Source organism: Saccostrea cucullata, unplaced genomic scaffold (assembly GCF_032062105.1).
Source record: "Saccostrea cucullata isolate Sc308-1 unplaced genomic scaffold, CSIRO_AGI_Scuc_v1 ctg17, whole genome shotgun sequence".
Classification (NCBI taxonomy): Eukaryota; Metazoa; Mollusca; class Bivalvia; order Ostreida; family Ostreidae; genus Saccostrea; species Saccostrea cuccullata.
The window spans coordinates 370995-394619 of record NW_026932411.1 but is presented as its reverse complement, the minus strand read 5'-3'; the positions used below and the strand labels follow the sequence as shown (position 1 = coordinate 394619).

General features: G+C 32.9%; 1 protein-coding gene across 1 annotated transcript; it reads left to right on the top strand.

Annotated features, from left to right (window-relative positions):
• Positions 1-2928: 2928 nt before the first annotated feature.
• Positions 2929-20556, top strand: LOC134235064 (peroxidase-like protein). The gene is made up of 13 exons (XM_062717151.1): positions 2929-3056; positions 7029-7257; positions 8088-8250; positions 12139-12404; positions 12519-12704; positions 12785-12836; positions 13308-13429; positions 13703-13798; positions 14138-14236; positions 16592-17321; positions 18470-18648; positions 19304-19424; positions 19875-20556. Exons 2-13 carry the CDS (start codon positions 7038-7040, stop codon positions 20137-20139), a joined length of 2499 nt encoding a protein of 832 aa, XP_062573135.1. The 5' UTR covers positions 2929-3056; positions 7029-7037; the 3' UTR covers positions 20140-20556.
• The last annotated feature ends 3069 nt before the right edge of the window (positions 20557-23625 follow it).

Genomic DNA, 23625 nt, shown 5'->3' with positions numbered 1-23625 from the left:
CCTTGCACTTCAAGTGCACTTAGTGCCATTGAGCAGTTGCTACCCATTTTTTATCGACTTAGGTCGTGCCAACGAGCCTGCGCTCTACACGGGACCTGAATTTTTAATGTTAATAACAGTGCCTACCTTTTCTTCAACATTGACAAAATTTTCCCTCTTTAAGGTTTTAAAAAATCTCAATGCATTTTAAATTTTTTCCTTCAAATGATATAATAGTTATCGAAAAATGTCTGAGTACAGCATGTCAGCTAGATGTAAAAGGTATTTATAAGGACATTCTTTGCAAATTAAACATGTCATTGGAATGTTTATTCCATTATGACAAACAGATAACTTTCAGCTGCTAAATACATGTATATCGGGGCTTGACAGGTGAAATTACTCGACAGTGGATGTTGATTCCATACCTTTTTCAATTCTGATTTTTCTGCTGCTGTTTTTGTCCTGTTCATGAATCGTATTCATTACAAGATTTGTGAATTGGATAATTGTTCATTTACCCATCTTCACATTTTAAATTCTCTCAAGTTTATGTCGAAACCAGAAATAAAACCCGGGGAGCATGTCTGTTATTTAACTTGCAAAGAAATAGATAATATTTTTGTTGACAACGTTTGATTAATTAATAATTAATAATTTCAATATAAATTGTCTTTCTGAAAAATATGTACAAAATTTTCACTCTTTAAGGTTTTAAAAAAAAGTTCATAATAGTTATCGAAAAATATCGAAGTACACATCTCAGCTACATGTAAAAAGTAATGTGTAAATACATGTTCTTTGCAAATTAAACATGAATCTATCACACCTTTTTTATCGTTTTTTATCCTGGAATGTTATGACAATAAAAACTTTTTTCAGCTTTTTCGACCTCAATTCTCCTCATCTATTTAAAAATATTCTAATTTTAACCTGCAAATGATGTTTCAATTTTTTCGGCAGCCGCTAAATACGTTTATATTTTTGAAACAAGGGGCGTGACAGGTGAAATTATCTCAACAATCGTGTTTCAAATCAGCAAATTTAATGTCGTGGTGTTATTATAAGCTACCTTTTTGCAGACATCAAAGAAATTTTCTGTTGCTGTTTTTTCAAAAAATTATCAGTTCAGAAACACGTATCAAACCTCTTGAAATAAATATTCTCTTTATCTATTTGAAAGTATTCTTTTGCATCTTAACCTGCATCAAGTTGATTTCGTTTTTATAGCCTCTCAATTTGTTAAACAGCATGATTTTGTTAATATTCATAAAATTAATCAGTACTATGAGGACAAATTTTTTAAAAAGGCTATTTCTACTGGTACAAATGGTCAAATTGACTGCATTCCATACACATGTAAGCAAACAAGTTAGGCTATAGCGATCTCAACAACCGTGTTTCAAATCAGCAAATTTAATGTCATGGTGTTATTATATGCTATTACAACCCACCAATGGGCTCACTGTAGTACATTGCCTGATACATACATATCATGCCAATAGTTAGGCTTAAAACTATATTATTACTATATTACTATACTAACTTTGCCATTCAAGACGGGATATTTAACTCACCAATCCGAAGTGTTCAAGGCGGGTATGCCAGCTCGACAGGGGATGGTCACCTAATCAACCGGATTTCCAAGAGATCCATGTTTTGTGCCCTTTTTATGTATATTTGGATAATAGATCACAAAGACTTGAATTGATGAAGAATTGGTCATTATAAAAAGTGTGATAAGATTGATTATAAAATTATTGAAATCTCAATTTTATCAACACGGATTAAAACAATTTCAATTGCACAAATGTCATAAAACACCTTCGAAAGGCTAAATATTAGTTATTTTTATCATCTCTATGATATATTTTAGTTCACTGTGCTCTGATCATGAATTCGTTAATAGACTTTGGTGTTTTTTTTTTAAATTTTCAAAATCCTTTTTCAACAGTTTGAATTGGTAGGGAGACCACGAATAAATGTCATTTTATATAAATACATTTTTTCTTCAGTCTTACTGTCAGATAATCGGTCTTTCTATTTAACAAATGTTAATGATGTGCATAAGATATTTGTAGGCAGGGAGTATCAATCAAATAGTTCATCTTCAAACAGAACTGTGACACAGAGGAACGATAAATGCACCATTAAAAACGACACATACAACGTAGTGCAATTAGGTACAATTTACAGTTTTTATTGGGCATTAATCTTTTCTTAATTATTAATGTTATTTCCATTTTTTATGGGGAAATCACTGCAATGAAATTTACAACTGAATAGGAGAACGCGAGTGCGAAACAAAGAGAAATGTAACCATTCATGATTTTGCAATTTCTTTTGCTATAGCGTCATTTAAAAAAACATAATAAGGATCTCTTTTCAGCGGACTGATGTGAAAAGACGAGAAGGGAAGCCTTCTCTTTAATGACAACATATCACATCCAATGTTTTTTGGAGATACATGTTTGCTCTTATTCCGATTTTTTAATTCACCTGTAAGCTTAATTATTGATATCTCTTTGTACTCTAATCAATTGAATACCATTAGAATAGGAATTTTTAAACTCTATTTATATTCATGTCAGTCTTCTGTAATTTTCAAAAATCATAAAATACACAATTATTAATCAGGAAAATCCTCTTTTAGGGAAACAATGTAAACTAACAACGCACTTAAAGTTTGGAAATTTTATCTGGAAAGATATTGACGCATCAATCAAATGGAAATTCGTCTCATTAAAATTCAAATATCAATAAACGTATAAGAAAAGAGAAAATAGCCGCCTATGCTAATAATTTTGGATATAAATAAAAAAAGAAAAAAAAAACAAAGATTTTCTTTCTGTGAACTTGTAAGGTAATGTGTTCAACACGTCCTTTTTCTGTCCAAGTTTTTTTTTTTTGATAGTGGTCTTTTTTCTGGAACAGTGTTGGGGTTAAATTGTCACAATCTTCATGTTATCTTGTTCTTTCTTGATTTAATTAATCAGAACAGGTCACGTGACTAATTATTTGTTACATTTTGCTTAATTCCGGGATTATATGTCATTAAGGAATCATAACTCTGTCAGGTAAGGTTTCAGTTTAATTGTTCTTAATGAAATTTTATCTTTTGATTTATGTTTTTATTGAATAAATTTTTTTCCAAACTACGAAAGAAAAGAAATTTTAAATAAAAGTATAAAATGTTCTTAATAATGTTTAAAAGAAAAAAAAAAGTCATTTAAATAAATTGATTCCTGTAATATTTAGAAAATCAAATTATCTTAGTATATAAAACTTTTGATATATATCGTAAAATAATATTTTTGCGTTATTTATCAACAGGGTATGTTTGAATTTTAAAAGTCATAATTTTTTTTTCAATATTGACAGAAAAATGTATCCAATTCATGTGGGAAACTTCTAGATATATTTATTGTTAATTCAGTAGCCTTAAAACATTAAAGCTTTGTATGTAACATGTCCAAAGTTAATTTTTTATTGTTCATTGACTAGCAAGTAATTATAATCTAAGGAAGTGACAAAAACAAAACAAAAATATTTTTTATGATCGAGTTGTTAATAAAACATTCATGTGGCACATTATAGGGAAAATTTTACTAAATAAATGTTTCTCATTGCTTAACTTTTGTGTTCAGGAATAAATTTCAGATGTGGATATATACGATCCATTTATTTAGCCAACTACAGAAAAATCGTGAAATTCAGACAAACTGTATTTAAATGTTAAATAAGTTTCTAATGCACAGATACTTATTATAGCTTAAAAATTACCCCTGAGTCAATTCACACATTTTTCTAACATTGCACAAATAGCTCTGTCGTATATAGGGGATAAATTTTTGTCAAGGTATAAAGGCTTTAAAGCATCGACAATTACAAAGTATTTGCGGTTCTAGATAAAACAAAATTCATGAAGATACATCGACGACGCATTGTAAATTAATAATGATTATTTCCCCTCTTATGTCGACATATCATGTCTCATGTCGGAATATGTCCCGGTGAGCTTAAAATTAAAGATACTACAAAGTTTGACACATCTATTTCATATAATATTTTACTTTAAAAAGACATGAATGGTAATGTGACAAAAATTCTTTATGATAAACATGATGAGTTTTACTTTTCAAACGCCATTTTCCCTTATTTATCCAACAATATAACTTTTTCAAAGGTATACGGGGTTTATATGTCTCCGTTAATTCGATTTCATCATCAGCATACGGGGTTTGTATCACTCAGTTGATTTGATACGAAAGAGCATGCTCTACGCATTTACAATATCTAAAACGAGGTAAATTATTGACGAACAAGTTGATGGAGCAAGAATATCAACAGTCATGTTTGAAGATATGACTTCGTACGTTCTATGATCGATTCAATGATTTTTCAGGAAATTCTATTTATCATTGAGTCAAATGCTGACCAACGTTTTCATACTAATTGTTAGGTTATTTTTTACATTGTACATACTGAATTGTTGACAGATTTTTTTCCCGTTATTTCCCGATCATGATAAGAAGCAAACTGTGTTGTCACCGATCGGCAAGGGATTCTTACCTGAACCCACCTTTGATGTTTAAGAGGTCTTTGTTTCCTCTGTTTTCGATTTGTATCGTTTGAATAAACTTTTGATCTTAAATGTTGATTGTTATCTCCATATATTTCATAGCGGAGATTCTGATGCATATTTTTTCAGATTAGGCAATAATCACTAGAAAACTACGTCATTTCTCCATCGTAAACGTCTCTTATTGATCAGGTAGTTATTAACGCATAGTAGCAAATACTCCATCTGAGAATTGTATTGTTCCCCGGATTTACGAGAACTTTGTGTAAAACAACTGTATAAAAGCACATTTAGCACATGAAATTGGTTCCATCTAATTTTAAAATTATATTTTCCATCTATTAACGTCCATGTTATTTACATTACAAATTGTAACTGATAAACAGATATAACAGAAAAAAAGTTATAAGTTTTTCATGTTCCGCAAGCGTAAACCAACACGAAATTTAATCTGGAAACGAAACTTTGATTGTGAATTGTTAAAAGATTTTTAACTGAAATAAATTAATGACAACATCAAACGTACATCATTATTTTGATGTCTAAATTACATTTTCAACATTTTTTCTAATGTTTCCCAATCATAAGAATACACTATAGTGGCAAATTTTGAAAAATAAGTCAACTTATATATTCTTGACAACTTCATGCATATAAAATTAGAATAGGTTGATTTTGGTCCTTTGAACTTTTTTTTCTGTGCAACAAGTCGATTAATGTCACGCAATATCTGAATACTAACAGTTTTTGGTTTTAAAACAAATAAAATGAATATTCTTGACTTGTTTAATAGATTTTAACGGGTGTTTGGATGTTGAGTAGATAAAAGGGAACTGTACATGTATCTTGTGTTGAAAAGAAACCCTCGTACATCATTATTTTGATGCTTTTTTCTACTCCTTCTTCATGCATGGCACCTAATCTCAACTCTCATGTTCTAAGATGTTCCTGATTTGAATTGTTTTAATGGTCTTTTTTGCTTAATAATTATTTGTTATCTCTATATTTAACCTTAAAATACATTACCTTGTATTCAGCTATATAGACACTTTTTCGACTCTTTCTAAAATTCTTTTAACTTTCTTTATATTTTTTCTGTGGTAATTGTTTACAAAACCATATTTAATTCAATGAAATGGTTTTATGTAGTATGGTAGGTGTTATCTTTTAAACATGTAAGAAACAAAGAAAAAGTCACTGCACGAGATACAGCGGTAATGGGAGGAAATAAATTCCAGCACTGCCTGGTTTATAAAGTTTATTTGGTGTAGAACGAGCATTTTCACTTTCTAGCATTATAATCAATTTTTATTTTTATCATATAGAACAATTCTGGAATATCAGATAACCGATCTTCGTTTATTTTCAACGGTATTTTTTCGTGTAATTAAACGAGACAGGTGACAAACCATACATTTCATGACTTGTAAGTAGATTTCTTATAGTCTAAACACTATCAGGACAATTACTTTGGAAAATGTTAAATGTGGTTTTCTTTGATAATTAATAACCAAATTAGGTACTTTTTTTATTTTCATTTAGTCAATTTTTTATTTTCATTTTTTTTTTTTGAGGAATTTTAAATGACAAAAAATTGTAAAGAGTTCGTTTAACTCTTTAAAAAAAGATAACGAATTGATTATGTCACTATGCTGACAACTGTTCATTTTTCGTATTAATTGTTGGGCCGTTGTTTGCACGGGTTTCGGTTTTTATGATCATAACAAGATGCACACGGCCGGTGTGACTGGTCGGCAGCGGATTCTCACTCCTTCATGGCACCTGATCCCACCTTTGACGTTTTTGAGGCGCTTGCTTTGGTCAAAATTTTTATTGTTTAATGGACTTAGAGCTCTTTTTTTCCCATATATTTCATCCAAATTTTCGATGTCAGCAGTTTTTCTATGGAAACCGGACATAATATAAGACAATCCAGCCAAAGTCATGTTTGCAAAGCACTTATCAATCTTTTTTTTCATACAATCACAAAAGATCTCAATATAACTAATATAAAGAACTTTTCTTTGTTCCAAAAAGTAGAATATAAGAACAAAACCAAACAGACAAGCAAGATGAAACAATAAAGTTTTTTTTCTTTTAATACACAATTATTAGACTGTTTTTCATATATATTTATCAAAGAAATTTTCTCAAAAAAAAAATTTAAAAAGTGGGGAATTTTCCCCCCATCTTATTTTGAGTTCAAGCCATACCAAAGTATTCAAAATGAAGAAAAAATCTTTACCAGAAAAGTAACTATACTACTTATGCTAGTTCCTTTCTTATTGAAATGGACACGCATTGGTTCCTGTAACCAATTTGATGTCCTTTTTCATAGGAAATTTAAATGGATGCTCAATATTCTCTGTAACTTTTCGCCTGTGTGATTTCCTATGTTACAAGTGCTGCAGATCGATGCTCTGTGTTCCCCCAAAATTTTCATCTGTTTGATTTTCCTGTGTTACAGGTGATTGAGATGGACGCGCGATGCTGCGTGTTACTTTTCATGTGTATGGTCTCCTGTGTTACTGGTCAGAGTATTGATGCTATTGTAAATGAAGCTGTGGATACTGCATTTGGTGGTGGAGCTGGAGGGTTAGGTGGGACTGGTGGGGCTGGTCTGGCCGCCTTTGGGGCTCCAGCAGGGGGCGCCCCAGCATTTGAGGCTGCGCCAACAGCAGGGCAAATTCCAGCAAGTAAGGATTTAATGAAAAAAGATTCGTCATGATTGTGATATTAACATACCTAGTGATTTATTTCAGGATATGCTTTTACTACAAAACTGTAATAAATAGTGTGGTTATTGGTGAATAAAATGATAAATCATCATCAAGTTGAAATCTTATAAATCAATATTAACACCTTTTTTTCAAAATCGCATGACCAACTTTTAGGATTTTGAAAACAAATCGTACTTCAATATCAAAAGATAGTAATAATAGTTTGTTGCAAAGTTGAAACATTCTTGATAAAATAACAATTAAATACCAGAAGTCTGTCTGAATCAATTGAGAATTATTCCATTTACATGTATCATAAATCATTATATTAGATATGTATCTTCTTTATCTGACATTGAAATATTGAAATAACGATTGATCTTTCATAAGACTAAATCTAAATCCCCTTCACTGAAGACAACACTTGTAGCAAATTTGAATGAAATTAATGCAGTGATCCTTGAGAACACATCGAAAATGTGCAAAATTTGCAAACAGATGGACGGATGACAAACAAAAAAAAATATCAGAAAAAATCACTTAGCTTTCGGTTCAAGTATACTTGCACTTGAAAGGTTTTGTCGTTTGAATAGTTTGCATTTTATTGAATCAAGACAATTTATAAAATTAAATTTATTGTTTGCAAAAATATGTCACAAATAGTAGCGATTTGTCGAAATATTTAACATTCAAGAAGTATATAAATAAACCTGATAAAATACCTGTGGTGGAAGCTATAAAAATGATACTTGACGTCCTTTTAATTATACCACAATGAATTAATTTGTGGACGTATATTTTTTAAGGTCGAACTGCTACCGGGCCGGCCCCCAGACCTGAAGGCGGTAGAGGCTCGGGGGCAGCCAGGGCACTATCCAGATTCTCCCAGAGTAACTCCCCGGCGACAAATGCTCTCCTCAGCGACCGATCAACAAGGGCGTCGTTTGCTTCCAGGAGAATCGCACAAAAGTAGGTACATGTATCAACCGGTAAAAGGTAGACAAACTTGCAAATTTTGATTCACTGGAGCAAAAAGAAGAATCCAATAACAAGGTTAAAAATGATAAGACAAATCAATCATAATCCTTAAACTGGCTCAGAAATTTACACTTGACCTAAATTTAGGTTGAATGGAGTATTCCTTTATTGTTTGACACACTCTAGTTAATGGGAAATCATCGACTTTTATTGAGCAACTAAGCTACATTTGCTTAGCCATAAAACTTGATAAAGTATAAGCATATGTACCTTTGGAACAACGATGCATTCACTAAGCTCTTTGGGGGACCTCTCTGAGTCTGTTCGTCCGTCTTACTGTCCCACTGGCTATCTGTCAGTCTGCACCACTTGTTTTTCCACACTGTTTTTAAACACTTCCTTACTGAGCTGATTTTCGTATGTGAATGTATCTTGACGTTTGCATTTCGTTCCGTTTTCAAAGAATTCAAAGAGTTTAAAGAATTTAACAGAATTAGTATATTTATATGTGATTTATTAACTTAAATCAAATTTTCAACCTACTCAACTCAGGTCATCATCCATACTTAAAGAGAGAAAGAAAGAAATATTTAGGGGTCAACAATTTAATACAGTTTTAATTCCACCCAATTGAAAATGTTTTAACATGACCCATTCATATGCATTTTATTTGTTTTTATTTCTTTAATTCTTAAATTTCGTACAAAATAAACCTACTCTTTTTCACATAAAAAATTGTACTTTCGATCACAAGGTTTAGCCATCCAGTGATAAGAAAACCCACTAACCAGATGGACACAGTCCTCATTGTGGGCTGCATCATTTGGTTCGCCGGAACCCCAACAAGTAAATCCTGGGGTCCTCTGGGTAGTCTCCCACACCCAGTGCCCTTTCACTAGAGCAGCAGTCAGACCAATCCAATAATTACCTTCAATATATATTTGACAACAAATTAACATACCTAAGTAAATGTTGAACCTGAATTGAAAAGTCGGTTAGCAGCCAGATCTAGAGATTGATCACATTTCCGAACAAAATTATTCGTAGAACTTATGCAGCAATATACCATCATCACATGCACACGGTGTTTATGTGTCTCAGTTGATTCGATGCACAAGTACATGCTCTATGTACATGTATGAACAATTTCTAAAACGAGGTAAATTGTTGACGAACAAGTTGATGAAACAAGAAAATCAGCAGTCTCGTTTAAAGTCATCATTTCGTAAGTTCTATGGCCGATACAATGACCTTGTCAGCAAATACAATTTATCATTGAGCCGAATGTCGACTGACGTTTTCATACTAATTGTTACTCCATTATTTATACACTGAACTGACGACGGATTTTCCCGTCATTTCCCGATCATGACAAGGAGCACACGGCGGGTATGACCGGTCGGCAGGGGATGCTCACTCCTTCATGGCACCTGATCCCACAACTGATGATTTGGAGGTCTGTGTTTGCTTGCTCTGCTCCTATAATGTTTTGTTTTATGGACTTTTGATCTTGAATACTGTTCCTTTCTCCATACGTTTCGACGATTTATTTTAAAAGCACAATTTTCAAAGTACATTATCATATTCATCGTCTTGGCAGAGATCATTAATAAACATTTTCAGCTTAGTGTAGTAACTATGCATACTTATGGATTTCTTGGTTTGGGAGAAAAAGGAAAAAAATAGGGTTTCTGTGATTAGGAGCCCTTTAATGGTAATTTTCAACTGTGAAAAATAAAATGAAATACTGTATATTGTGTTACTAATTGAACGACCCTCGTAGTTTGCAAATATTGACATGCATACATTGAAAAATAAAATACATGTTGAAGCACAAAATTTTTGTATGCAATTTGTTGGCTCTAATTATGTTTTATGTAGACACATCGATCAACAAAAAATACCATGCTTAAGCTCTCTTACGTAAAGAAAGCAGAATTGTATACATTGTTTTACAAGGATTTAGGAGAGGAAGAATAAATGTAAAGACTGCATGCAGAAATAGCACAATTCTGTTGGAGCATCATTCTCTATCCTAGAATAGTCGCTTGTGTGACCTCGAACCAACGTCTCTGTCAACATTTGTTGTAAAAGATTCTTTGAAAAATTGTAAGTGGTGAAAATTGTACTCTTTATAGATTTTTTAATTATATTTTTCTCAGAAAACACAATATATCTCAATCAATTAGAACTTAAAGTGATCCATATATATACCCCGAAAAATGGATCTCTCAAATTAAACTTTAACATAAATAGTCTAAATGAAAACTATGGAGATAACGAACAGTATTTAAGATCAAAAGTCCATAAAACAATGCAAAAAAAGGAGCAGAGCGAACACGGACCTTCAGAACATCAGAGGTGAGATCAGGTGCCATGGAGGAGTGAAGTATTTGATAATAGAATTAAGGATTATACTCTTAATGAAAAATTCCAGACATTATTACGATTTAAATATCAGATTGTCTACATTTTATAAACTATACAAGAATCTTGTAACACGAGTGTAGACAGAGGTAATCGGAGGGAAGCGGCAGACAACCCTAAATAAAGAATGGTTCGGCAGCAGAGTATTTAAAGTATCTTGAACGCAAACATCTTCACAACATCAGGGGTTTGAGTCAACACGTTGTCATTAGACTAATGGCAACGTGTTGACTCAGGACCTTTTTCTTTGCGAGGATGGAACACAAATAGACAAATTCTTTTTACAGATTTAATGTATTGAAAAAAAAATCTATAATTTAGGATAGTTCGAGACTCAACAAAGTTATAATTTTACACATTGTTATACGAAATAAGATATTTTAAAATAATATATATACATTAAGAAACCACTAAATATCAAACAAGTAGTTGCACTTTCATAATTATTCTGCCAAAATCAATACTGATAGACCGCGGTCGATGACGAAAGAAAAACGTTTCTTTCTTAATTTTATAGATATACATGCTGATAGGTATAATAAGAATGGAATTAAGAAAAGTAATCTATGAAGCCCGACACTATTACACAAACGTAATTTTTAGCAAAGAAGACTATGTCCATTTTTACCATTTACAAACGAAATCAGATGACGTACAAAGATTAAAAAAAAAAGCTCATACTTGTTACCGTCAAATAAATTGTCAGGAATTTTATATCCATTGGATTGTTCATTTTCCAGAAACGCCATAAGTTTGTATTGATAAGGGAAAAAAAACGCAGCTTGATTAAATTCAAGGATACCTTTATCTTATGAAGAACTAGTGTATAAGATATTTTTCTCATGCAGTGCTACATTGTAAGATCTGTTGTAAAATGTGCTTTATAAATATATGAAAATTATTTCATGAAATGAATATCGACAACGGCTTTCTAATAGATTATTGTTCAGATAATTGTATTTCACTTCCGTTCTTAATGACGTCTACTGTAAGGCGGCGGTTCGAGAATTCGATCGGCATCGAACATGAATAGCCCATATGACCGCTTATTATAATGTCCAAAAAACTGTTTCTCACCTCCAATCTCAATGACCGTTTAGTGTAGGACGGCGCTTCGAGAATTTCATTCCAGTTTTTGTCTGTGGTACTGTATTTTGCAAATCTTTGTAATATGACTGTGAAATGTTTCTTTTACATGATCAATACTTATATAGCTCAAAGCTGGATGTAGGACGATTTTACTTTTCCTATTCCTAGACAACTAATCCCACCTCTGAAGTTTCCAGGAGTCATTGTTTTAGTGCCCTGTTCACAAATTTGTTTGAAGTATTTATGAGATCAATCATTGTTCTTAATCTTTACCATTTTTATAATATAAATTGAGTTATATAGGTTCAAACAAAATAACAAAATAACTGTTCATTCTTATATTGTTTCCTCCTTATATAATAGTTTAGCTGGAGGTACGACAGCAGCTTTTCAGGGAGGCATGGGAGGAACGGGTGACATGGGAGTGGCCTTACAGAGGGCTGCCCAAGATGAAGAAATCGCAGCAAGCTTTCAGCGAGCGTTTGAGCGTTACTGCTATGAGAGACCCCTTTGTGATGTGAGTGATCCTTACCGGAGAACAGACGGACAATGTAATAATTTGTTCGAACCTTTGCTAGGATCAGCCCTTACGCCTCAACAGCGTGTTCTACCTGCAGCGTATGACGACTGTGAGTATAGTATTAGGTTATAAAATACTGGTAAATTATTTTGAGAATATTTTCATTAATTCTCTAAATATTGAAAAAAAAATGAAGTCTATATTATAAAACATCTTTTCTCAGTCATTGACACTCCTAGAACCCGCTCTGTCACCGGCGGAATCCTGCCTAGTGCGAGAACAGTCAGTAACAACGTCTTCCAGTACCTGGGAGGGGGCATGACCCCAGTCAGTGCCGTGTTCTCCACCTACCTCACTCATCACGGACAGTTCATTGATCATGACGTCATCGCCACTCCCTCTGAACAACGTAAGAGTAAGAAGAATTATTCTAAAAATATCAAATATTATCAATAAAAAAAGAATAAGTTTAATTATTTGTATTTACAGTTGGAACTCCAGAAAACCCCAGGGCTATTTTAGACTGTTGTTTTCCGGTGAAGTAAGTTTACATACGTATACCTTAACTCATAGGATCTGCATTGTTTTGAAATTTTTTTTCTGGAAACATATAACGCATGCTTGTTTCATCCTTTTTTTTATTCATGTACCTTGTAATTAATTTTATTAGTAATGATATTGACTATCTCTTCTTAACATTATAATGGGTAATATTCTGCACATTGGTTTTTGTCGTGTATTGATAATATGTTGTCAGAGAGAAAGAAAGTAAGAAAGAATAGAGACATTTTCCAAAAAATTTGCCACTATCTATATCTTTTGCTAAATATTTGCCATGCAACAAAATAATATTTATTTATTGCTGTGAAAGTTTGAAAACAGGTAACCCTACAAGGGCGTTTTAAAATAGGGAATTGTATGCATTACATGGAGAAATTGGTTAAACACTACTGAAACACAATGCATTGGTTCACTATACAGTGGCAAAATTATTGTTCTATTTTGTGGATAGTGAGAAGCCAGATGCCTGTTTTAACATATTTGTACCTCAACCAGATCCATTTTTCCCGCCTAACCGATACTGTATGAACTTTGTTCGTCACGCAGGTGCTCCTCCGTTGAGATGTGAAAACGGTATGTAACTTTTCTTTGGTTTTCTGAACTAATGGTAACGATATCTGCTGCTGTCGATCGCCAGTCAAATTGTCATTTCGTGCACATATATTTTTTTTAATACATTCTTGGATTAAATAGATTGAAATAATTGAAAACAGACGGGTTAAATTTGTCAAATGAATCTTTCTTTTAATAGTTTTATAAATAAAATGAAAAAATTACGCAAGATTCCATTGTCCTTTTGATTTTTTTATAATCATTTTAAATTACAATACACATGCATATATTTAGGTGTCCGCCAACAAATCAATCAGAGAACAGCATTCGTCGATGGTTCTATGATCTATGGATCTGACCTCATTCTTGAGGGAAACTTGAGATTAGGAGGTAAATATTGATTAGCTTTCAACCATCTCTAAAAAGTAGTGGCGTTTCAAATATGTAGAAAAATTCTCAAAGAGATGTCAAACAAACACAAAAACCTCTATATATTTCACTTGTCTAACCGAAACAAAGGATGCCCTGCGGAGTGCAAGTGATCGGCAGTGGATGCTTAATACTTCTTATCATTGGACTTAACTTCTTGTGTTTTCAGATGTCAGTAATACTCTCTGTTTATAATTTGTATTTTATTAAAGAATTTATTAGATTAGCAACGTTTGTTATCTTCATTTGTTTTTGTGTTTAAATGTCAAACTGAATACTGAAGCTCATATTTATTTTAAGCTTTTGGAAGACTCGCAGAAAATTTCCAGAATCTTCTGCCGCCTCACCCAGAAGGATGCCCTGCCGAAATCATGACTAGGTTTCACTGTTTCATAGCAGGTATTCTTATTGCAGCATTTTTAAAAAAATGAAGCATGCTTATTTTTAAACATTTTCTTCTCTGGAATTTTTAGTTTTATTTTAACTTTAGCATTAACTTTGAATATTTATTAAGTTTTGTTGACATTTGGCATCTCCAAATTTGCGAAAAATTCTCGAGTGGGACGTTAAATAACATATAACAAATAAAAAAACTTTCTGACAAATGAGTCACTGTTTGTAAAAGCTATTAGAACCATGTTTATTCAAATTTTTAGCAATTATAATTTACATCTTTAAAATACAAATACGAGGGTTGTCTGGTAAAATCATTGACAAAGCGTTTTTCTCCGAGTCGGAAAAAAATTGGGCGCACTTCGAAGAAATTTTTAGCAAATACTTATTATATTTTAGTGCATATTAAATGTTTTGATAAAATATAAACATGAATAAAGATTTTTTTATACTTAAATGTGTACAGTTCCAGTTACCAATAAAGTCACATGAGGTTCCTGAACAAATATATTTTTGATAATCGGAGAGCTACAGTACCCATTGAAATAACTGTATATTTATTGCGCACAAAAAAAGTGCTTGCACGCAAGGATTTATTTCTCCATGTTTTTAAAACTGTAATCTCAAAACTATTACTAACCGTGTGTTCCTAAATGACATATAAATGAAAAATATACAAACATATGCATAATTGTTGTTTCCATATTAACAATATATAATTGTAATCATCGAACATTTCGCTTATTTATACTGCCATTTTGGGTTCAAAGATAATTCGGTCCAATATGCTTCGTTCAGACGTCAACTACTAGAGTAATTGATTGGGATAAAGGAATCTTTTGAAATATTTCTTTTTTTGCAATTGAGGTAAGAATTTGGAAAAATTAATCAAGAACTGAGCGCACTTTTTTGTGCGCAATAAATATACAGTTTTTTCAATGGGTGGCACTGTAGCTCTCCGGTCTATCAATATATTTTTTCGGAGAGCTACAGATCTGCAGCTAGTAAAGGGTACGGTCTAACGGCGCACGATAAACAAACCAGGGTTTCATAAGAGATTAATACACAATTTTGATTTCGAAATTAAAGTTAGATAGATAAGATTGAAGTAATACGAGGGTTGATCCAAAAGTTCGTGGAATTTCTTTCTAAAATTTTATCTTGGTGTGATAAAAGCAAACAATAGGCATATTTATAAAATGGTGCTACTTTGCAATAATACTGGAAAATTTCACCTCGTTCCAGTTACCAATAAAGTCACATGAGGTTCCTGAACATGGATAGTTTTGAAATCAGGGGAGACTTCGACGTAACGTTGAGTTAGATATGTCATGTCATGTTTTAGGAGCATCTTGCACGCAAGGATTTTTTCATGAAGCGCTAGTGTGCTTTGTGAAATGTGCCTACGTGACAGTTCAACCAAAACTTTAAAACATTCCTTAAATGACAATATAAATGAAAAATATACAAACATATGCATATGCATATTTCCATATTAACAATATATAATTGACTAAAGCCACACTGTTTATTTTCTGAATGAAAATAACTATATGTTGATTAATGTATCAAGACACAGTACAGAAAAGCATCATATCAAGTACTGAAGCTAAATTATGAGAAATTAAAATAAATTGGTATTTTACATGTACCAATAACTCGTTCAAATTTAGCTCTTAAGAAAAGTTTCTTAACAAAAATCTATTCTTTTTATTTGTTATAGGATATATTACAAAAATTGAACAATTTGCTAAAAAGGATCGAAATATATAAACACATTTAATGGACAATTAACAGAGCACGTCAGTCAACTCATTAGGAACTTTTTAACAGCCTTTAATTAACTTCAGATATGATTTTAAAGAGTTGTTTTCATAAATTTATACGAGGTATCAATCTTTTACTCTAAAAGTCCATTGTTTAATCATTCTTTAATTTATTCTTACATTTGATAGATAGCACAGCGATGCATCTTCGGTAAGATGGTGCAATATGTCATCAAACCCCTTGTGTGGTTATGCACTCCTGTAATAATGTTAATCATTCGATATGAATTCAAAAAATAATACAGAGTCTGTCATATCTGCTTCAAATTTGGAAATTTAGTGACAATAGACGATTTGGCCCAAATTAATAGCTAGATTATGTGACAAAAAATGGCCTTCAACTCTCCTTTTTATGCAGTTATATACATATATCGTACTAACAACTGCATATGTTGTTTACATTCCCCAACTTATTCGATACAAAATAACTTAAGAACTCAAGGCCATTTACTAAAAGTCAATACATCCATTTGACAGTCATTACCTTAACCTACATCTTATTCTCCAGACTTACCCATTTTTGATTTCTTGGCAGGAGACCACAGACCAAGCGAGACACCAACTCTTACTATTCCACACATCACGTGGTTAAGACGTCATAATCTCATTGCTGATGCATTAAGACAGGCTACTGGCATCCAAGATGACGAAATTCTTTTTCAGGAAGCAAAAAGAATAGTGATAGCAGAGCTTCAACATGTGACATACAACGAATTTTTACCCGCCGTTCTTGATAATTTCCACATGACTTCTTTTAATTTAAGATCAAGCCCATTCGGACATGCTAATGTTTACAGTCCTCAAATTGATCCAAGAACGATCAATGCTTTTGGTGTAGCTGCCTATCGAATGGGTCACAGTTTGGTAAGAAACACAGTAGGTCACGACAGGGGAGTAGGGGGTGTTCAGTCATTTCCTGTAAGTCAACATTTTGAGCGTCCTGATCTCATGTTTAATAACGGATATGAATATATGGCTCGTTGGATGTCCCGTGAACCTAAATCTAGGGGTGATAGATTCCTGGTTGACGGAATCAGAAATAGATTGTTTGAATTCCCACCGGTTGATGGAATGCATCCATCAGAAACCCTGTCCTTTGATCTGGGAGCGTTGAATGTCCAGAGAGGCCGAGATCACGGCATACCTTCTTACAACGCTTACAGACAATTCTGTGGACTTCAAAGAGCGGTCTTCTTTGCTAATGTCCCAGGAGGACTTGTTGACCACTCCCCTCAGGCAGCAGCTGCTCTGCAGCAAACTTACAGGTATACTTAATTGGTCTTTTAAGTTCAATAACTGTTCGATATGTCTTCTTCTCTTTCTTTTATAGTATTGAATTTATTTTTTTTACATCACAACATATTTGATTTGCTTCTCCTTGGGACTTGTTACCCACTCCCCTAACCAAGATTTAGAGGTCATTGTTTACTCTGCTCAGTTTTGGTATTGTTAGCTAGTTTAATGGTCATTATCTTCTTATAAACTGTTTGTTATCTACTATATTTCATTATTATATAAGCTCAGACAACCGTGCTTCAAGAGATACAGATTTATATCGAAAAGAATATTTTAGAAAATAATGTCCTTTAGAAGTTACAACGTCAAATAACTAGCAGTTAGGAAGAGGCACATGTATCTCACCGCTGATGAGTGAAGGGCAAGCAAAATTTTACATAAGAATACATAGGAACGATTTAGATAAGAACCTTCTATGAAGACTCACAAATACACACCACTCTCATGGCTTTAATTTTATTTTATACTATCCGAAGATGCTTCTTTATAAACTCGATCAAATTTAAGATTTCCTTATGTTTTTTCCTGTAAAATCGTGATTAGCACTTGAGGTAATAATTTGAACAAATTAAACCTACACTCTGTAAGGGAAACCTTTAAATATTATTATGTTCATCTTTATTTGCTCAGTTGTTCGTTTTGAAGATTTTTAAATGACCTTCATCCATTTATTTTTTTTTTTTTTATAGATTTTTTAGCATTACTTAAGTATCCTCACCCTAGGAATAAGGTGTAACCATTAATTTGAACAAGTCTGAAACACTTCACCTAAAATATCCCTTTTCGAAAATATGCTTTGTGCAAAGTTTGCCCGATAGGTTTTGAATAGCAGAAAAAATTAAAGGTTTCCGACAATGTCGGAAATTACGGATATATTTTGATTGCAAAGTTCTCTTGATGCTGCGACTCACATGTGCTAAAATCTTACCTGTTATGAGGAGTGAATTTTCAATATATTTTCTTTGATTTTGTTTTCTTTTTTACAATTATCAAGACATGAGGTATATTGATAGGTATTTCTTTTTTCTCGATAAGAATATATTAAGAATTTTTACAACTAATGCTATTTGCATCACAATTATTGCCATCATTGAATTGATTTTTTTTCTTTCGCCAGTCACCCTGACGATCTTGACCTCTTTGCCGGTGGTATGTCTGAAACTCCTCGACAAGGAAGCATTCTAGGACCTACGTTCCAATGTCTTATAGCATTCCAATTTAGTCTTTACAAACACGGTGACCGATTTTGGTATGAACGCACCTTCCAAGAAAATCCACTGGCCGCTTTTACACCAGGTAAATTTGTATTGAAGACACAAATTTCAACTGTTTACGATCAGGAATTCAATACAGTTATCAAGCTTCTCCGTGGTTTGAAAAAAAATAAAACAACACAAATTAAGGTTATAATATATAGTTTTCTCAATTGAAAGAGAAGAGGTTAAACTACGGTTTAAACAGTATTGTATATTGTACATTCAAGTTTGTTCAAAACATGTTTCTGGGAGAGGGGGGTAAGATGGGACTTCAATAGGCGATCAAAATCAAAGTTCAGCAAATAATGAATTGTCATATTGATACTGAAGGATCCCCAGGAAGTGTGTATTCGGATTTATTTAAATCATGGTGGTTGGGACTTCTAAAAAGCAAAAAAAAAAGATACATACAAAAATATATTGGACAATATCTCTTTAATCTTCTTTTCATGAAAGTCAAAGACTTGTTTGGTTAGGCATATTAATATAAGATCCTTTTCTAGTAAGTACATTCGATTTTTTAATGCTGACTCATGGGGGTAGAGGAAAGATACAATTGGTGATGAAATTTTACATAGGAATGCTTGAGAAAAATAAGTCTATCGATGAAAAAAGTTGGATGTAGTATCCAAATGGAACTCGTGTTTTTATTCGACTGTTTTCATGCATTTAGGTATCTGATCTTCTTCTTTCAGCTGAACTAGCACAAATTAAGCAAACAAGATACTCAAAGATTCTGTGTTCAGTTGTGAAGAACATTCCTGGCACTGTCCATTCCTTTCAACCAAATCTGATGTTACGTCCTAACATCCAAGGGTAATCTCTGTCTCTCATGTTAATGTTGCTTTGTGCATAAAGCAGTAAAATAATTTTTTTTTTTGAATTTCCTTCGTCCACCTGTTCGTCAATAAACATTTTAAAATTGATAATTCTCTTGCAATTTTAGTCCATTGTTTGGAAAAGCTTAAGCACAAGTAGAATGCTTCATAATGCTTATCCTTTTAAACGTTTTATAAGACTTCAACATCAAATACAGTCTGTATAGTGAATGAAAACTTTAAAAAAAATCAAATGCAGGTGCAGTTTACATTCCTCTATTTCAACTACAAACCACATATCCTATTTTCTAATCAAAGTGTCCCTGTATGTGTATTTTAAGTCTGATAGAAGAGGTGTTTTGTCCATCGCCTTAATTATACCAAATTGAAAGGCTTTACAGCAACGTTATATCCATTGAAGGTAATTCTCATATATTTCTTTTAATAGGAATTCTCCACTCCCATGCAATGTCATTTTACAAGGAAACCCGCTAGGGTTTGACATCACACCATTTGCACGACAGCTTTTACGATTAGGCGGCCGAAGACGTCGACGTCAAACATTGCGGGGACCCAGTCCATTTAATCCGGGCATGCGCGGTATTCTTCAGACTGCTACTTTGCAAAATGATGCAGCAATTTTATCTTCGATTAACACCAGAGGTTCTATCCCAAGCGGAAGAAGAGAAATACAGAGAACCAAAGTATATTAAAAATAAAAAAAAAAATAGCGTCACTATCCTTTCTGTTCTTACAAAAAATTGTTGGGGTTTAGGATTTGGATGTGTTTTAATGTGTTTGAATTGAGAATCTTTATACTTACCATAGCCCTGAAGTATTCCATCTTTTAACAGTAAGAGAAAAAATGATTGAATCTAACGAGATTTTACTATTTTGTTAGTTTTATAATCGATTTGAAAAGAATTAACTTCTGTCGACAAATGAAATCTTTGAAATGATATATATTGAAAGAATAAACTTAAACAATTTACTTACGGAAAAACTAGCCATAATATTTTATTACTTCTTTTGTGTTGCACAGTGTTTTGTATTAATAAACTGTTTTGTTTGCACCGATGACTTGTGGTATATATCTTTGAATGAAAAAATAAAATTACGTAATAATCGTCTTTTATTTACCGGTATTTTATTGTACACCAATCAGATATAACAAAATAATTTCTTTGAACCGAATAACACATGAATGTACATTAAAGATGAAAGGGAGTATGTAAATGAAATGAAATCATTAAATCATACGGGAAAGTTTACTTCAGAACTTATGTCAAAAATTCCATTGTAAACATTGTTCAAAACATATACAATTTTCAGTCACTTGATGTAATATCATTTTTTTTCTCTACGGATTTATAAATGTCAAATTTTGATTTTAAAAAGCACAAACAAAGCTATATTTATTGAAAGGTGGAAGGATCGAATAGCTTGTGAAAAAAGGACAATTTATGTACGTTCATTGCTACGTATAATAAGGTAAAAACAACATTAATTTCAATACTGATTCATACAGATGGCTCGTTTCCCACATCCATTAATCAGTGATCATAGGTTTTTATCCATTCAGCCAACATTTGTCAGTTAAGTGGTATACAGTTTAAGGAAATGATTCCGATATTGCCCTGATTTATCTATTCAGCAGCAAATCAGAAAAGGAAAACATATTTGATATAAGATAATATAATCTCTTAGAAAAACCCATTGTTCTTCTGTTTTGAAATGCCTAAGATTATTATGTTCCCCAAACGAAGTTGGGGAACATATTGTTTTTACTCTGTTTCTTATTATTATTATTATTATTATTATTATTATTCTTTTTTCTTCTTATTTCTTCTCCGGTACTTTTTTGTCCGGAAGTGTTCTCAGAAACTGTTCACCAAACTAAGTTAAAACCTTTTTAGGGTTAGTAGGCATGTTGTGTAGATGTGCTGAACGAAGGTCATTTTGCGCGCATTCGCATGCACGTGCGGGCGCGTGCAATGAGTAAAATGACTGATATATTTAATATGGTTGTAACTTTTATATTTTTTGATAAAATGTTTTGAAACTCATTATATAATGATATATAAGATGTGTAGACAAGATGACATGGTCATATTTGCATAAACTCACGCGCATGCACGTGCGCTTTGCTCTGATTGGCTGAAACAGAAATCTTAATATCTTTTTTGTTTTATGATGAAATGCTTTGAAATTTCTAACATAGACATGCATTAGGATGTACTACAATACGATATACAAAATTTTTCATGAAATCACGCGCATGCACGTGCACTGCAATCTGATTGGCTGAAACTTTAAATGACTATAACTCCCTTGGTTTTCAACCAAACAGCATGAGATTTAGAACATAGATAGACATAAAGAACTCCTACAAGATGGTATGGTCACCATTCACATGCATGCACGTGCGTGCACGTGTGCTTTGCTCTGATTGGCTGAAACAAAAATCTAATATCTTTTCTGTTTTTTTACCAAATTTTGAAATTTAAAACATAGGCATACTTTAAGATGTCCTACAATAAGATATGTAATAATTGTCATGAAAACACGCGCATGCACGTGCGCTGCAATCTGATTGGCTTAAACTTTAAATGGCTATAACTCCCTTGTTTTTCAACCAAACAGGATGGGATTAAGAACATAGACAGACATAATGGACACCTAAAAGAAGGTATGGTCATCATGCACGTGCGTGCACGTGCAATGAGTAAAAAGTGTAGACAAGATGATATCGTCATTACGCTCATGCAATCACATGCGCACGCCTGCATTGCTTAAATTTGAAATAATTGGTATACTTTTGGGAAAACTTTGTTTACGTCTTAAAAGCATAGATTTTGCCTTCTTTTATGAAACTTACAGGGAATATGGCACGAGAAGGGAGTTGGGGAGCGTTTGGGGAAATCTGTATCCAGAGGCAATGGTTTCACTTTTGCCAAAAGAACGTAGCGCAAGATAGTAAGGACAACAGCTAAATAAAATTAATACATCTCTATATTCTATAACGTATTGTCAATTTTCAATGTCTCTTACTATTCTTATGCTGATACCATATATCCCGGTAAGTCTCATACATATGTTTCATGTTTGGATATTTATTAGAAAATGACGTTAATATGGTAATCTTACAATCAAACTTTGTATTGACTTAACTTTCCAATCATCAATTTTCCTTATTCATTCAGCATTATACCTTCATCACCTGCATACGGTGTTTACGTCTCTCAGTTGATTCAAAACGTTACAGCTTGCTCTAAGTAAGAACAATTCCTAAAACGAGTTCAGTTGTTAACAAACAAATTGATGAAACAACGAGGCCCATGGGCCACATCGCTCACCTGAGTAGCTTTGACCTTGCTGTTTTTTACCAGATATCCCCCTTCTAATAACCCATTGTGATTCCAAATTATGGACCCGTCCTACCCCAGGGGGTCATGATTTGAACAATTTAGAATCTACACTATCCCAGGATGCTTCCACATAAGTTTCAGAATTTCTGGCCCAGTGGTTCTTGGGAAGATTTATTCAAGACCCCACACTATTTTTGTCTTTTCTTGATTATCTCCCCATTTGGAGGAAACTTGGCCCTTTTTCGGACAATTCGAACTCCCCTTTACCCAAGGATGCTTTGTACCAAGTTTGGTTAAAATTGGCCCAGTGGTTCTTGAGAAGAAGTCAAAAATGTGAAAAGTTTACAGATGGACGGACAGCTAGACAGACGGACGGGCGTACGGACGACGGATAAAATGTGATCAGAAAAGCTCACTCGAGCCGTCGGCTCAGGTGAGCTATAAATAAATTAGCAGTCTCGTTTAAATCATCATTTCGTAAGTTCTATTGTCGATACAATGCCCTTGTCAGCATATACAATCTATCATTGAGTCAAATGGTGATCGACATTTTTTTCATACTAATTGTTTTTTAGTTGATATAATGACCTTGTCAGCAAATACAATATATCAAATGCTGACTGACGTTTTTTTTTTCATATATATTGTTAGACCATTATTTATCCAGGGAATTGTGAACAGATTTTCCATTATTTCCGGGTCATGACAAAAAGCACACGGTGGACGTGACTTCCCATTTCTCATGTCACCTGATCCCACCTCTGATGTTTTAGGTCCGTTTGTTTAGCTCTAAAAATTTTATTGACTTTTATGCTTGAATTAACTGCCGAT

Bases quoted from the DNA above. Each gene is read 5' to 3' on its own strand.
- LOC134235064 (XM_062717151.1), top strand. From the start codon at position 7,038: ATGGACGCGCGATGCTGCGTGTTACTTTTCATGTGTATGGTCTCCTGT. The intron at 12,837-13,307 runs GTAAGTTTACAT...TTTTGTGGATAG, and splicing joins GACTGTTGTTTTCCGGTGAA to TGAGAAGCCAGATGCCTGTT. The intron at 17,322-18,469 runs GTATACTTAATT...TTCTTTCGCCAG, and splicing joins GCTCTGCAGCAAACTTACAG to TCACCCTGACGATCTTGACC.